Source organism: Lycium ferocissimum, chromosome 12 (genome assembly GCF_029784015.1).
Source record: "Lycium ferocissimum isolate CSIRO_LF1 chromosome 12, AGI_CSIRO_Lferr_CH_V1, whole genome shotgun sequence".
Taxonomy (NCBI): domain Eukaryota; kingdom Viridiplantae; phylum Streptophyta; class Magnoliopsida; order Solanales; family Solanaceae; genus Lycium; species Lycium ferocissimum.
Window position 1 is genome coordinate 36604462 of NC_081353.1, and position 15554 is coordinate 36620015.

The 15554-nt window shown below is 36.4% G+C and overlaps 1 protein-coding gene and 2 pseudogenes across 1 annotated transcript; all 3 read right to left on the reverse strand.

The window, feature by feature from the left end:
* Positions 1-2701: 2701 nt before the first annotated feature.
* Positions 2702-3423, reverse strand: LOC132039271 (putative F-box protein At3g47150; annotated as a pseudogene).
* Positions 3424-5256: 1833 nt separating this feature from the next.
* On the reverse strand, positions 5257-5934 carry LOC132039272 (F-box/kelch-repeat protein At3g06240-like). The gene has a single exon (XM_059429796.1). It carries the CDS (start codon positions 5932-5934, stop codon positions 5257-5259), a length of 678 nt encoding a protein of 225 aa, XP_059285779.1.
* A 7329-nt stretch (positions 5935-13263) lies between these two features.
* On the reverse strand, positions 13264-15234 carry LOC132039273 (pentatricopeptide repeat-containing protein At3g24000, mitochondrial-like; annotated as a pseudogene).
* Positions 15235-15554: the final 320 nt, after the last annotated feature.

Sequence of the window (15554 nt, forward strand, 5' to 3'; positions counted from 1 at the left end):
CAATGGTTTGATCCTCCATGAAGATAACATCACGACTTTCTTATGAGCTTATTATCAATTGGATCATATGGCACGAACAAACTCATCAAGGCCTTGTCTTGGCTGTTAATTTTGACCTCTCGTCTTTAGGCACATGTACAAAAGCTTTGCAACCAAACACTTTCAAGTGGTCATAGGAAACATCCTTGCCATACCAACTACGTTTGGAACATCACTTTGCAACGCGCCCCGAGGATAGATTAATAACATGTGCGGCGGTCGACAATGCCTCGCCCCAAAAGGAATTCGCAACTTTGCTTCGGAAAGCAAACATCTAACTCTTTCCATCAAGGTCCTGTTCATCCTCTGCCTAAAAACCGTTAGGTCGAGGAGTCTTAGGAGGAGTCTTCGGTGTACGATACCACTGTTGCTTGCGGTATTCGTCAAACGGTCCACAATATTCTGCAGATTATCGGTACGAATACACTTTAGCTTCTTTCCGGTTTCTCTTTCAGCGAGGCTGAATCGCTTAAAGACACCCAACACTTGGTCTTTAGTCTTTAAGACGTAGACCCAAAGTTTCCTTGAGCAATCATCGATAAAGGTAGCGAAGTAAAGTGCACCACCCAAAGTCCTTGTCTTCGTTGGACCACATAAATGAATGCACCAACTCAAGCAACTATGTCTTTCTTGAAGGAGGATGAGACTTGAAAGAAACTCTATTTTGTTTTCCGGCCAAGCGATGCTCACACTTTTCTAATTTAGCACTTTCGAAATTTGACAATAATTTCTTTTTGGCGAACATTTAGTCCTTTCTCGCTAATGTGGCTAAGCCTCTTATGCCATAACGTTGAAGAGCTATTGCTCTCTGTTGCATTCACCATATCAACGGTAGGGCGTAGTCGGTATAGACCACGACGTTTTTTCGCCACGAGCCACAATCATGGAACCTTTAGTAAGCTTCCACTTTCCGGCACGCCATTGGTACCGACATATCCCTCATCATCCAAAACACCAACGGAGATCAAGTGCGGACGAACATCGGGTGCATGCTTTACATTGTTTAAAACTAGTTTAGTTCAATACTAGTTTTCAAACAAATCGTTCAACACCGACCCTAGATACGGTCTCATTACCCATACTCAAAGTTCCAAAGTCACCCGGAGTATAGGATGAGAAAAATTCCTTCCGTGATGTCACATGAGATGGGGCACTGTCCACAACCCGTGACTTGACTCGTCACGCGGCAATATTTATCGAATCCGCATCAAGGATAGTAACAAGATCTTCGTAGTGACGGCAACACGATTGCCATCTTCTTTCTTTTCCTCCTTTATCTCTATTCTCCTTTTTCAAAATCCGTGAGAACTTCTTTGTGTGCCACTTTTTTCCATGAATGATAGCACTCGATATCTTTAAACGCTTCGAATTTGCTTCTATGATGTTCTCTATTTTGAAAACCACGATTATTGCCTCTCCCACAGTGTCGATGCACCAAGACATCGATGAGGAGGAACCTTGAGATTTTCTTCTCATCTCTTCATTTAAAAGTATTCTTGGCAAGATCCATAGAGATCACACCATCCAGAGCGATTTGATAATGAAGTTCTAATAATTTCCCAAGAATACTGGTAGGGAACCAAGTAGAAACAAGCCTTGAATTTCTTCATCAAAGTTAATGCCCATAGCGAGATACCGGTTCATGATCTCGAAAAATATTCGGATGATCTGTAATTACGGAACAATCGTGGTATTTTAAACCCGGCATTTGCTTTATCAAAAACATCTTGTTGTTACCGAGTTTTCCGAACATACAAACTTTCAAGATGCTCATAGGGTCTACATGTGTCTCCCGTAAATATGGTTCAACACATTATCGTCGACCCATTTGTCTAATAAAGCCGCAAACTCGCCGATGCAACAAATTTCACTCTTCGTCGATTTATTATCGGGCTTTTATTTGCAAAGACGGGTTGATGAAAATTCTTGACATAGAGCAAATCTTCCATTTTGCCTCTTCCAAATGGCATAATTTACGCCATTTAAAGTAACCATTCTACTAGTGTTGGCTTATCGTTTATCACAAATACAAATACTATTTTATTCGAAGACCAAAAGTAATTTCTTTTCGATGTGGAAGTTCGGACTATGCCGCAACCACGAGCATACTCGGACGAGAACCTTGGCTCGATACCATTTGGAATAAAATAGCCCCTTAAAAATAATATTCACGGTATTAGTGATAAACGCGGAACACTAATTTATGGTTAAATTAGCAAGAATAAAATGCAACAATAATGACACCAAGGTTTTACGTGGAAACCCTTAGAATAAGGGAAAAACACGGCCAAGAGGAGCGAGGTGATATCACTATAGCAAGGAATTTTACATTATGTAGTAACGAGTATAAATACTCCTAAGACCACTACACCCCAAAAGAAAAACACTCTTTTGATTTTTCCCACCTTACTACAATATCACTCCACTATTTTTCTTCACGAGACTATTTTCTTACGATCTATGGAATACCTCACTTTGGTCTCGCTCGGATGTATTGTACGAGATTTTCTTGGTGTCCTTTCCAAATAAAGCTTAGAACTCTATTTATAAGCTTCGTAAAACGCGTGAACGATTGCAAACGGTCGCCAAGCGTTTTATACGCGTGAACAGTACCACGCGTATTTACTATTCAACTCTGGTGGGCCCCACATGTCTGAGGGACCTACTCAACAGGATGTTTATTCGTTAATCTCCACGAACCACTTTTCAGCGCGAGAATTTCACTGCGAAATTTGTGATCAATCTTGAGGATCTTATAGTCCTCACTAGTTTAGTCATATCCCAATCCCCAAGTACAACAGTCCGCCGGTGGATATTCTGGAGGAGGAAGGACTATTGATTCTCTTGTGGAGGGGTTCCATAGAAAAAGTGTGATGTGGTTAGAATGAGAATATTCACGAACTCCAATGTCCTTTTGTTTTGTTGTCTCGAAGAGACAAAAGTACTCATATAAATGGTGCTAATTCCCGTAAGAGCCAAGCCATCGTAACAACAATATATTATGCAACTCCACGGTTTAAATTTTAAAGGCACTTGTACACCCTCAACCAGTTGAACCGATGATAAAGAAGAACAATACAAGGAAAACTTGTCCTTATGAGGGTACTATTGGCTAACAAGAATCTTTTGGGAATTTTGGTCATTCTTCGCATGATTGAGATGCTTCATCTTAAAGTAAGGCTCCGAGATTGACTTTTTCCAAAACTTTGAAACACATTTGAATCGAAGAAGAGACCACACAGGTAGCCTGCTGAGGATGTCCATAATTATTTCTTCTTGCATGTGAATTCCCATAGCCCCATCAATATCCATCTGCTTTGTTTCCTCTGAGTGCTTCACAACTCTCTTCCCTGCAATTAACAATTATGCTTAGTCCCACATAGACCATAAAACACAGGGGTGTAGCTGAGGCAAACATTTTGATTCTGTATGCCGAAGTCTCGGTATCTTTGACAGAAGCGAATTCAGAATTTTGAGTTTATGAGTTTTGGATAATTGAAAAGACAGCTTATTGGGTTCTAGAGAATTTATTATACATTATAAGTGAATTTTTTTAAACACAAATACAGGATTTTTGTCAAAGTTACTTGTTATGCCGAACCCGTTACCAGTTTGGAGATAGTAGGCAACACTACTAGAAAAAGAGGCTTTCCCCACGGTGAATCAGTGGGAAGTTTGTTCCTTAAACATGATTTTTTCCACCTCATTCCCACCGAACCAGCTCACTGAGAAAAAGTGGTGAGAAACAGGAAAGCTGGGAAAATTCCTAAATTTTCTGTGTGAAAACATTACTATCTTTTCTTTTCTCACTGATTTCTATGGGAATAGCCACTAAATATTTTTCGGTGGGAAAATATTGATTTTCTATTAGTGTAATCAACAAAATAGTCGAGGTGCTTAAAAGCTAACTTAGATGTTACCATTACAAGAAGGAGAAAACACACAAGCAGATAATACACAGAAACCTTTGCAAATATTTGTCTGGCAATTGGAAGGTCCTGATTTCTTCATCTGGTGACCTTTAAATATTTGCCTCTCTCTCTATTGCTTTGATTTTAGTGCTTAGGGTTTCTCGTTTTTAAATTTTTTTTTTTTTATTGGTTTCCTATTTTTTATATGGTAGTGTTATTTCCTTTTTCTTTTTATTGTTTTCGGTAATTTATTGTTAACCACCTTAAATCATTCACATTACAATACCCCAACCATCTAATATTACGTTGATATACTTTCTTTAACTTCTTTGAAAAAAATATTTTGCTTGTGAATTAGTAGATATATGAAAAGATCAAAACAACAATGCTTAGTTATTATATTTAGTTGAACAAAAACAATTGAAAATCAAAATAAAAGAAAAAAATAGGTTAACTCTTAAAAGAATAAAATAGTGTTACATAAATTCCGACATTGTAAATATAAAATTGAGGAACCTTGTTTGACATTATACAACGCGTCGACGTTCACATTAATGTAGTACTTTAGAAATTGGAGAGTCTTGTTTAAGAGGAATAATTTATTCCCTTGACATTTTTGTACTCATTTTCCTTAGTAGATAGTTCATCTATCCTGTAAAAATGTAGGTCAATTGATCAAATCACGCTAAATTATTCTCTGTTATACCATTATCTGACTATATACTTGTTTATTTATTAACTAGATGCATGTGTCGATGCGGATTTATGCTCGATGTTATTCGTTTTATGTTGTTAAACGAATAACTTACATAATTTTGAATTATTTTCCTCTTCGGGATGCATAAAGTAGTGTACTCAAGAAAATTGGAAGAAGCTAAAAAAGTTAAACAGAAATAATCTCTTAATAATGGTTTTAGTTTGAGTAGCTGACAGTAAAATGTAATTGTACAACAATAAATTAAACAGGCGTCTGAGCTATGGTCATGCCAATTTAACGATAAATTTATATCATTACTAGCTATTAGCAGCAACAACAACGCCTCAGTACCAAATAAGATGAGATCGGTTATATGAATCACCACAAACCATATTTCTGATTTAAATTCATCTCATTTTTCTAACTGAGGAGCTACACTAACTTCTCTTAATGGAAGCTTTGTGAGGACCATTCCAATCGCAATAATAGTACTACTTTCAACTATATTGCATCAGAAAGTTGAATTTATGATATTACAACGAATAAGGTTGTAACATGTTTAGCGAAGAACAAAAAGAAAAAAGTGTCTCGATTATACACAATCAAACATTAACTAATTAGTAATTTCAGAGATATAAAGCTATCTGTATAAACAAATCCTCCTTGAAAGGTATCATCACATAGATGTCGTAATCCAAATGGTCCTTTGGATGTCTTAAGTACGGAACTGCTAGGTTCTGAAGATTTGCACAAGAGTAGCACTTTATCATCTTCAAACCCATATTTCGGTATGATTGAATAAAGACCGGTTCCTTGTACAGTAAACACTTGATTCCAGGATTCCTTCACGCCATAGTCTTTCATTACCCATAGCTTAAAAGTTCCCTTCCCCTCACTAAAAGTAGAATAACCACAGAGCATTTCTCCCAATAAAGTAACGCCACGTTTGATGTATCGTAAGTTGAAAATCAAGCACATTTCCTCTGACAACGGTATCTCTCCGTACACCTCATTTGAAATACTAAATGAAACCACAGAATAACTTAGTGATGAACCAAGCCAATGAAATGCACCATTTACAAATGCCATAGAGTCCATACCAGACAACACAGGGTAAACACTGGTAGGATGTCTATCCATTAATCTCCACGAACCACTTTTCAAAGCGAGAATTTCACTGCGTAATTTGCGATCAATCTTAAGGATCTTATAGTCATCACTAGTTGAGTCATATCCCAATCCCCAAGTACAAAAGTCCTTCGGTGGAAATTCTGGAGGGGGTTCCATAGCAAAATTTTGAGGTCAGTAAGAATATTTATGAACTCCCATAAGAGCCAAGCCATCATAACAACAATATATTCTACAAGTCCATGGTTTACAGTTAAAAGGCGAATCAAGTTTCATTTGTACACCCTCAACCAGTTGATCGGATTCTGAAGAATAAGAATACAAAGAAAACTCGCCCTTATCATCGCACCATTGACTAACAAGAATTTTTTGGGAATGTTGGTTATACTTCCCATGATTGCGATGCTTCATCTTAAAGTAAGGATTGGCGATTATTTTTTTCCAAAAATTTGAAACACGTTTGAACCGAAGAAGAGACTGCATAGGTAGCCTGATGAGGATGTCCATAATTATTTCTTCCGGGAAGAGAATACCCGTAGCCCCATCAACATCAAATGCTTAACACCTCTCTTCCCTGCAATTAAAGTTCCTGGCTTCACCAAGGAGATTCAAAATATTATGAATTAAACATACAAAGAAGCTAACGAGATTCAATATCTGCTATAGTTTATTTATATATTAAAAACAAATTGACCTTATATATGCAGGTAATTTTACGGCGTACGCGCTCTAGCTCCACCCATGGGCAAGTTTTTCTTTTTCCATCTACCTTAGTCTTGGTATGCAGAGTTTAAGTTAGAGATAGTAGATACTCAGCGAAATGGTCAAGGTGCATAAAACCAAACCCAGAAATAGCGGCTACAAGAAAAACAAAAGCACACACAAACATAAGCATTACACCATCAAGGGTTCTGGTGGAGTGGTCCTTCATCCTTAACCAGAGGTCTCGAGTTCGAGCCCTAGGTATGGAATTGTCTTTGTAAGGGAGTGTTTTACGTCCAATGACTTCATGACACGAATCTAGATTTAGTCATGCCCAATTGTGTTTACCAACAACGAGTGAGAAACCAAAAACAAAGTAGAAAATACACAGAGATCTAACGGAAAGAAACAGATACCTTTGCGAATGTGAAAGACTTTTACATGGCGATTGAAAGTTACTGATTTCTTCTTTGATTGGCCTTTGAAAAGATTTTCCTTTCGTCTCATCTTTGAAAGGATGTCCATAATTATTTCTTCCTGGAAGAGAATTCCCATAGCCCCATCAACATCTACCTGCTTTGTTTTCTTTGAATGCTTCACAACTCCATTCCCTGCAGTCAGAATTTGTGGTTAGCCTTGTGCAGCTTGTGGAGACACTAGGATTCTCATCAAGAGGTTTCAAAATAAAAAGAATTAAACATAAAAAAAAGGCTAATGAGATTCAGCATCTACTATAGTCTATATACAAATAAAAAAATAATAATAATAATAATAAAAAAAATTGACCTTACATATGCAGGTAATTTTTCAGCGTGTGCATACTAGCTAGATCCTCCCATAGGTGGAGTTGTGCAATAACAACAATATACCCAGTGAAATCCCACAAACTGGGGTCTGGGGAGGGTAGGGTTTACACAGACCTTACCGCTACCTTTAAAGGTAGAGAGGTTGTTTTCTGTAGACCCTTAGCGGGTGGAGGCTGTGCAGCGGAGGTAATTTTTTCTTTTTCCTTCTACATAAGTCTTGGTATGCAAAGTTTCAGTTAGAGATAGTAAATATTCAGCGAAATAGTCGAGGTGCGTAAAAGCTAACTCAAAAACTGCCGCTACAAGAAGAACAAAAACACACACAAAAACAAGCAGAAAATACATCACGGGTTGTGGTGGAGTGGTCCTTCATATTTAACCAAAGTTCTCGAGTTCGAGCGCTGTATATGAAATCGTCTTTGTGAGGGAGCATTTTACCCATTGTAATGCTTCCCTGCATTTCTCAGGTACCGAATCTTTGGGTGAGAAACCAAAAATAAAACAGAAAATACACAGCAATGCAGCAGAAAGAAACAGATACCTCTGCAAATTTTACCGGCTTTTCTGTGGCTATTGAGAATTACTGATTTTATTTTCTTCAGTTTTCCTTTGAAAATATTTGTTTATTGTCTCATAATTTGGAGTTTTCCACATCTCTTTTGCTTAGTTTTGAATGCTAGTTTTTTTATATATATTGTTTGTACTCTCTTTTTCTAACTTTTATATGATGAATAATTTCCTTTTTCACTTTTTTGCAATGGTATTTTAATATTAACGCCCTTGAATCACTCTGCTAGTCAAGTTCCCAGCACACTCAGAGCCCGTTTGGATTGGCTTATAAGTTCTACTTATAAGTTGTTTTTGTTTTAAGTGACTTAAAATCATTTTGTGCTTAAAATAAGCCAAAAAATAATTGGATCCATTTGGCTTTTATAAAAGTAGTTTAAAAAAAAATAAATAAGCTAAACATTTTTTTTTTTTTTTTTTTTTTTTACTTATAAAGGCGTTTTTTTTTTAAGGAACTCTTATTTTTCGTTTTAAGGACTTAGAGGGTGTTTGGATTGCTTTACTAAAGTAGCTTTTGCTTTTGGCTTTTGCTTATTTTTGGTACTTTTTTAGCGTAAAAGTTGATGCTTATAAATACTTTTTGTCTTTCTGAAACCCACAAAAAGTAGAAAAGAGCTTAAAAGTCAATAAACACTTAAAATAAGTCAATCCAAACACCCTCTTATAATTATTTTAGTGATTAGAAATATGAATGCAAGGCACATAATTACAGAATATATAGTTACTCCCAACTTTGTATTAAGCTCAAATAAAAAAAAAATACACACAAGTTTAGGCACAATACATATAAATATTTGACTTTTTCCTACTTCATATGAACAACCTGAAAATGCTGTGACATGTCTCATAAGAAGTTTTCAACTTCCTTGGCTCTCCTAGCAGCACAAAATGCCCTAAACCTTAGGTTACGGTTGAATTAAAAAAAAAAACTGCTTGAATAAATGAAAATATCAGAACAATAATAATTTGCGAAAATCATAGTAAAAGAAAAATAGTTTGACTCTTCAAATAATGACAGGTTTGGACGTTGGACTTTGGGTGTTTATTACATGTTGGCTTGTAGCGTTTTCATCAGTAACCTAGGCACACAAGGCGATAAATTTAATGCTATGTTTTTTTTTTAACTTAACATATAAATATATTTTTACATGTAAATTTATTTGGCATTCCTTCTGTCCCGATTTATGTGATACCGTTCATATTTGAAGGGTCAAACTTCTTTATTTTGACCGTGAATTCCAACATACAATCTTTAAGCTTTTTGAAAAATAATTTACATATTTAGAAACTACATAAAAAGTATTATAAGTCATAATAATTAACAATTTAAAATATTTAAAGGACATAAGAATAAATCGCGATTAAAAAATTTCTTGTTTGACTCTAAAAATCCGAACTGTATCACATAAATTAGGACAAAAGGAGTATTTTCTTGGTTTAGTTTTATAAAATCAAAAACCTAAGTTAATTATTCATTACAATTGTAATTTATATAGAAACCTACGATTTTGTTAAATGAAACCTAATAATCAATTAGATAGAACTCAATTCTGTCATTTCATTCGGTTTTTAAAGAACCATTAACACCCCTAATTGTAATGGGAATGATTTAAGGATACGGATATGAATTTACCACATAACAAAAAGAGAGGAAAATTACGTGACATATCAAAAGTAGAAAAGAGTTAAAGGTATATATATATATATATATATATATATATATATATATATATATATATATAAACCCTAGTCCCTAGCTAGAAATATTAAGCAACAGAGAAGTAGAAGCTCCAAAGATGACACAAAAAGCAACTCCTTTCAAAGGTATCGGCTTGCGTACCCCCCTTTGTTATAACGGCAGTATGTGAGCCAGCTTTTACCTATCTCGATTATTGTGCCGAATACCTTTGGGTGCTATTTTGCTTGTGTTATCCTATATATGAAGCTAACCACGGATTATACATGGTTATCCACGTGAAATAGTACAGTCAAACCTCTCTATAATTGTCATTCGTTATAACAGCATTTCATTATAACGGTCTGATTTTCTCCGAAATCGATTTTTTCATGTTATATTTTACTTCTCTATAACGGCATTCTGCCTATAAAAGCAATGACATCCATTATGACAGTACACTCTTTGTAAAATTACCTCTCTATAAAAGCCTACTCAAATAGCGTGTAATAATATTTTGTAAGAAATATAGTATGTGACAACAAAAGTGTCGATGAAGAGCCTCAACCTAAAGCTACTTGGAGATAATAGAAGAGTCAACTGTTAAGCACTTAGACAGCCTTTGAGGGAAAGCTATTGAATCACCTTTTGCTGAAAGTTTAGACAAAATTCTTCGTCAGTTCAAGCATTATATTATCACTAAGAAACTAAAATTTATGAAACAGCCTAAATTGTAGAGTTCTTACGTCAAACTTGAAATATTTAAATTTTCAATTAATTTAAAATGCATATGTTCTATAGATTTTAATTATTTATCTGTGTGATACAACTAGTTATGGATTTAGTAATAATTTATTAGTCTTTTCAATTTTTTATTTATGAGATATGAAAATCAATTGAGATTCTAAAATTTACAAGTATATTGTTTTCGTTTATAACATAAAAAGTACAAAAAAGTTAATTGGTTGCGTACTTTTGTTTATAACAACTAAATGAGATCTAAATATCGAATGCAGGTATATATATGTCTGTTGTACACCTCACTATAACGACCATGAATTTTCGGACCGTATTTGCCACTATAGAGAGGATTGACTATATATTACACACATCTTTAATTTAGGACCACAAAATTCAAGTTCGTACTTAGTTAAACTAAGTTAAATTGGGACGGAGGGAGTATTATACAACTACCGTCTATTTTTAGTTTACGGATGGATTATGCATACATAATACAACTGCCGTCTATTTTTTGTTTAAGCGGCGAATGGACAGCTATTTAGGTTAATTCGTTTTAATTGCAGGGAAGAGAGTTGCAAAGCATTCAAAGAAGACAAAGCAGATGGATGTTGATGGGGCTATGGGAATTCACTTGCAAGAAGAAATAATTATGGACATCCTCAGCAGGCTACCTGTGCGGTCTCTTCTTCGATTCAAATGTGTTTCAAAGTTTTGGATCACATTGATCTCCGAGCCCTACTTTACGATGAAGCATCTCCATCGTGCAAAGAATAACAAAAATTCACAAAAGTTTCTTGTTAGCCAATGGTACCCTCATAAATACGAGCTTTCCTTGTATTGTTCTTCCTTATCGTCAGTTCAACGGGTTGAGGAAGTACAAAAACTTGATTGTCCTTCTAACGGTATGCCATGGCGTCACACATTATATTGTTGTTATGATAGCTTGGCGCTTATCGGGGTTTGCAATTATCCTTGTGAAGGCCTCATGCTTTTGCTATGGAACCCCTCAACAAGGAAATCAATAGTACTTCCCCATCCAATTTTTTTTCCAAATTGTTTATGTACTTGGGGATTGGGCTCTGACTTAACTAGTGATGACTATAAGATCCTTAAGATTGATGACAAATCACGCAGTGAAATTCTAGAGTCGAAAAGTGGTTCCTGGAGATTAACGAATAAACATCCTACTGGCTTTTGCCCTCTGTTAATGTTTGTAGATTCCTTGGTATTTGTGGAAGGGGCATTTCATTGGCTTGGTCGGTTAACCGATGTTGAATATCGGTGATTTCATTTAGTATCTCAGACGAGGCGTACGGAGAGATACCGTTGCCAGAGCAAATGTGCTCGATTTTCTCCTGGTTGTGCGGAAGGGGTATTTCAGTATTAGCAGAAATGCTTTGTGCTTATTCTCATTATTATGATGAGTCCCACACGGGGAACATATTTAAATTTTGGGTAATGAAAGACTATGGTGTCAAGGAATCTTGGACTGGATTGTTTAATATACGAGATACCGATCTTCATTCAGTCGTACCGAAATATAGGTTTTCGGATGGAGAAGTGCTACTCTGTTGCAGTCGTTTGAATCCTTCTTCTTATGTATTTAGGACATCCAGAGGACCATTTGGATTATGGCCTCAATCTGATTATGTCATTCAGCCAGTATTCGTTTATACAGAAAGTTTGATCTTCCCTAAAATAATTAGTTAGTATTTGCTTATATATGAGCGAGTCACTTTTTTTTCTTGTTTCTTTATTAGTCTTTTTTTATGGTAATCATGTTACAACCTCTTATGTCTTTTCATATCTCAAATTGACCTTTATTGTGCAGTGTAGTTGAATGCACTAGACCCCAATTATCCTCATGTATGGCATTTGTTTAATTTTATAGCAGTGGTGTGTAAACCCACCATTTCGCTCCATCTCGATTAATTAAAAAGATTCGCTGCCTCCCACATGACTGAAGATATATGGCGTGTATCTGCATTCTGCACCAAAAGAAAAGCTACAACCAATAACACTAGCTAGAAAAAGTAGAAGAGCATATGTACTTGCAAAAGGAGAACATGTAACTTAGGTAGATTACAGGTGCAAAATTTCCTCAAACAGAAACAAAAAAGAATCAGAACAACCAACATAAATATCGAACCAGCTCACCTCACGTACTCGAACAACATAATACAAACACTAAACATAGAAAGAATAAATCAGCGTATAGCTTAAAACAGAACTCAAGCAATTGGCGGTACCTATGTCTTTGCAGTCCATTAAGGAGGACCAACAAAGGATACAAATGCAAGTACACAAATCCGAAAAAAGGAGACAACAAACCTATGACCGAGCGAATGCTGAGGTCAGAAGATGGATAGTAGAAAGGCATAACTCCAGATAACACAATACAGGAAAACAGAACCATGGAGGTCCAGAATATAAAGCAGAAGCTGCGCGGTCAATCCTAACTGGTTCGGCAAAGTGATAAGAGATTAAATATGCAAAAACGAGGGCTGCAAAGTTAATTGAGCTCAACAGATGACACGATTCAGCGAGAAAGCTTAAGAACCATGCTGGAAATATGCACCAAAATAAAGGTGTTAATAGACCTGGAAGAATAGCTCAGGTCGCGTAAAACAAGAACCAATTTACCGGTCTCCCACACGAGTAAGCAAGTAGGACAACACATAGGCCCGTACTCGGCCTTAATTAATAGTGGTAATATATGTAGTATTTTGGATGTGGGAAGAGTTTTATTGTAACCAGGTGCAAATGTGTTTTAGATTGTTAAGAGAACTTGAAATACAGCATTTTTCTAATGATATCTAACATACATAAATAAGAAGGAAATAGATAAAAACTTAGAAATAAAAGCCTTACTAACAATCAGATTGAATACTACAAAAAGAAACCAAGCAAAACTCCAGAATTACTTCATGTTACCACGTGCAAACATGTCTTAGCTACATTGCTAACAATTGCACGTATGGACAATTATATTTTGCACTACCAGTAGTCTCCACAAGAACAAGATCCACTAAGAAAATGATGGAATCGTTTCGGGTCTCTCAAGATGATTTCCCTGTTCACCACCTTTGAGACGAGCTTAAATACAGTGTGGCCATCACCATTAACTCTAAAGTTCTTCTTGATATGAATAGTGGACCCAGTTGGAGTGTTTAGAACTGCAAATGTTAAAGCAAGTCTTTCGCTACTGTTTTGCAACCTCTCTTCCCTCTTCTGCCGATCTTCCACAAACCAAAGCTCATATGGCTAGCGTCTGGGACGTAGCCAATTTCCTTAATTTTATCAATTATCATCTTCCATATTTTACTTATCTCCTCAATCCGTGGATGGTCATCACCTTGTGGCATAAATGTATGAACAACATTCTCAATCTCCACCCAACTACAAGCAGGTTCTTTCTTGCTCCACTCGCATTCATCCTTTTTCAGACTCTTTTAGCATCTTTTATCCTACCGGCAGAAGCATAGATGTTGGACAGCAAAATAAGTGGCCCTGCGTCATAGGGATCAAGTTCAAACACACGTTCAGCAGCATGAACACCCAACTCCATATTCCTATAAATCCTACAAGTTCCAAGAAAACATTTCCAGGCATTTGCATTTGGTTTAATTGGCATTTCGTTTATGAACATTTCAGCACGGTCAAGTTGGCCTGAACGAGAAAGTAGATCTACAATGGTCGTATAATGTGAACTATTAGGAACTATCGTAGATTTCTTCATTAATTCGAAATAATGCATTCCTTCGTCTAGAAGTCCTGCATGACTGCAAGCCGTAAGAACACAAAGAAAAGTCACATCATTAGGTTCAAGTCCTATCTTACACATTTCCTCAAAGCATTCCACGGCTTCTTTTCCAAGTCCATGTTGAGCATAGGCGTTAAGCATCGAGCTCCACGAGACCACATCCTTTTCCACCAATCGATCAAAAACCTTTTTGGCATCATCAATGCTACCAGACTTAGCTTACATATCAAGAAGAGTATTCCCAACAAAATCAAGAAGTTTTAAGCCTGACTTTATCATATGCGCATGCACCCATTCCCGGGCTCAAGAGATCCGATGCTTGCACAGGCTGAAAAAACACTAGAAAATGTATAGTGGGTCGGCTGAAAACCACCTCTTTTCATCTCTGAGAAAAGCTTCAGGGCAATTTCTCCATCACTTTTCCTTGCATGTCCGGCAATCAAAGCATTCCAAGAAACCTCATTTTTGCACCTTAATTTGTCAAAAGCACTTTTTGCACCATCCGTTAGTCCACACTTTGCATACATATTCACAATAGCAGTCCCAACGTTCACTTCCTCCTCACATCCACCTTTCATACACGTCCCATGTAGTTGCCTGCCCGTTACGCCACTACCTAAAGCACCTGCAGCCTTGCAAACACTGCCAAAAGTAAACGGGTCTGGCATAAATCCAAACCTCAACATCTCACAAAACAAAACCAACGGCTCCTCAGCGTCCTCATTCTGCGAATACCCAGTGATTAACGCAGTCCAAGAAACCACATTTCTCTCAGGCATTTCATCAAATACCTTGCGAGAATCACCCATGCTCTCACACTATGCATACATACTGATCAACATATTATTCGGAATAATATGATGTCTAAACTTTGACCTCAGGAAATGCTCATGAACCACTTTTCCTTCTTCCAGCAGTTCACATTCGGTACATTTCTTTAATAACCGGCAGTAAAACTTCCTAAATTTGCATCAATCGTGCCATCATCAATAAGATTTAGCACTAAAAGCTTTCCATTTGGGGTCTTCTTAGTCTTTATCTCCTATTACATTAATAGATGAACAATATTTGTTTACCCTTTCAGGCTTTGCTACTACAGACAATGTAGATAACAAGAATTGCTGCCTAGCTATGGAAATGAATGAACTGAAAATTGCTCGACTACTTGTCACGTACATTTTCATGTTTAAAGCCTCCAGGATCATAGAATGAACAACCAGGAGCAACTTGTTATTTTTGAATTTTGAGAGTCTCTGACATGGAGAAAGGGACAAAACAAAGTCTGTAAAAGATGGACCACAAATCACTTTCGTACAGTAGTCAAAACAAAATTGAGATATGGTCTGAAGACTCTGAAATCAGAAAATGACAAAATAAAACTAATCACCTGTTGCCACGTATGTCATTTAATAAAAACAGTCTTTGTATGCATTGATCATCACTGACAGTACGTAAATAGAAAGTGTACGTGTACGTGTACGCACGTGCTAATTCCCTTTGCCATTTTCCCTTAATTTAGCTGTAA

Bases quoted from the DNA above. Each gene is read 5' to 3' on its own strand.
- LOC132039272 (XM_059429796.1), bottom strand. From the start codon at position 5,934: ATGGAACCCCCTCCAGAATTTCCACCGAAGGACTTTTGTACTTGGGGA.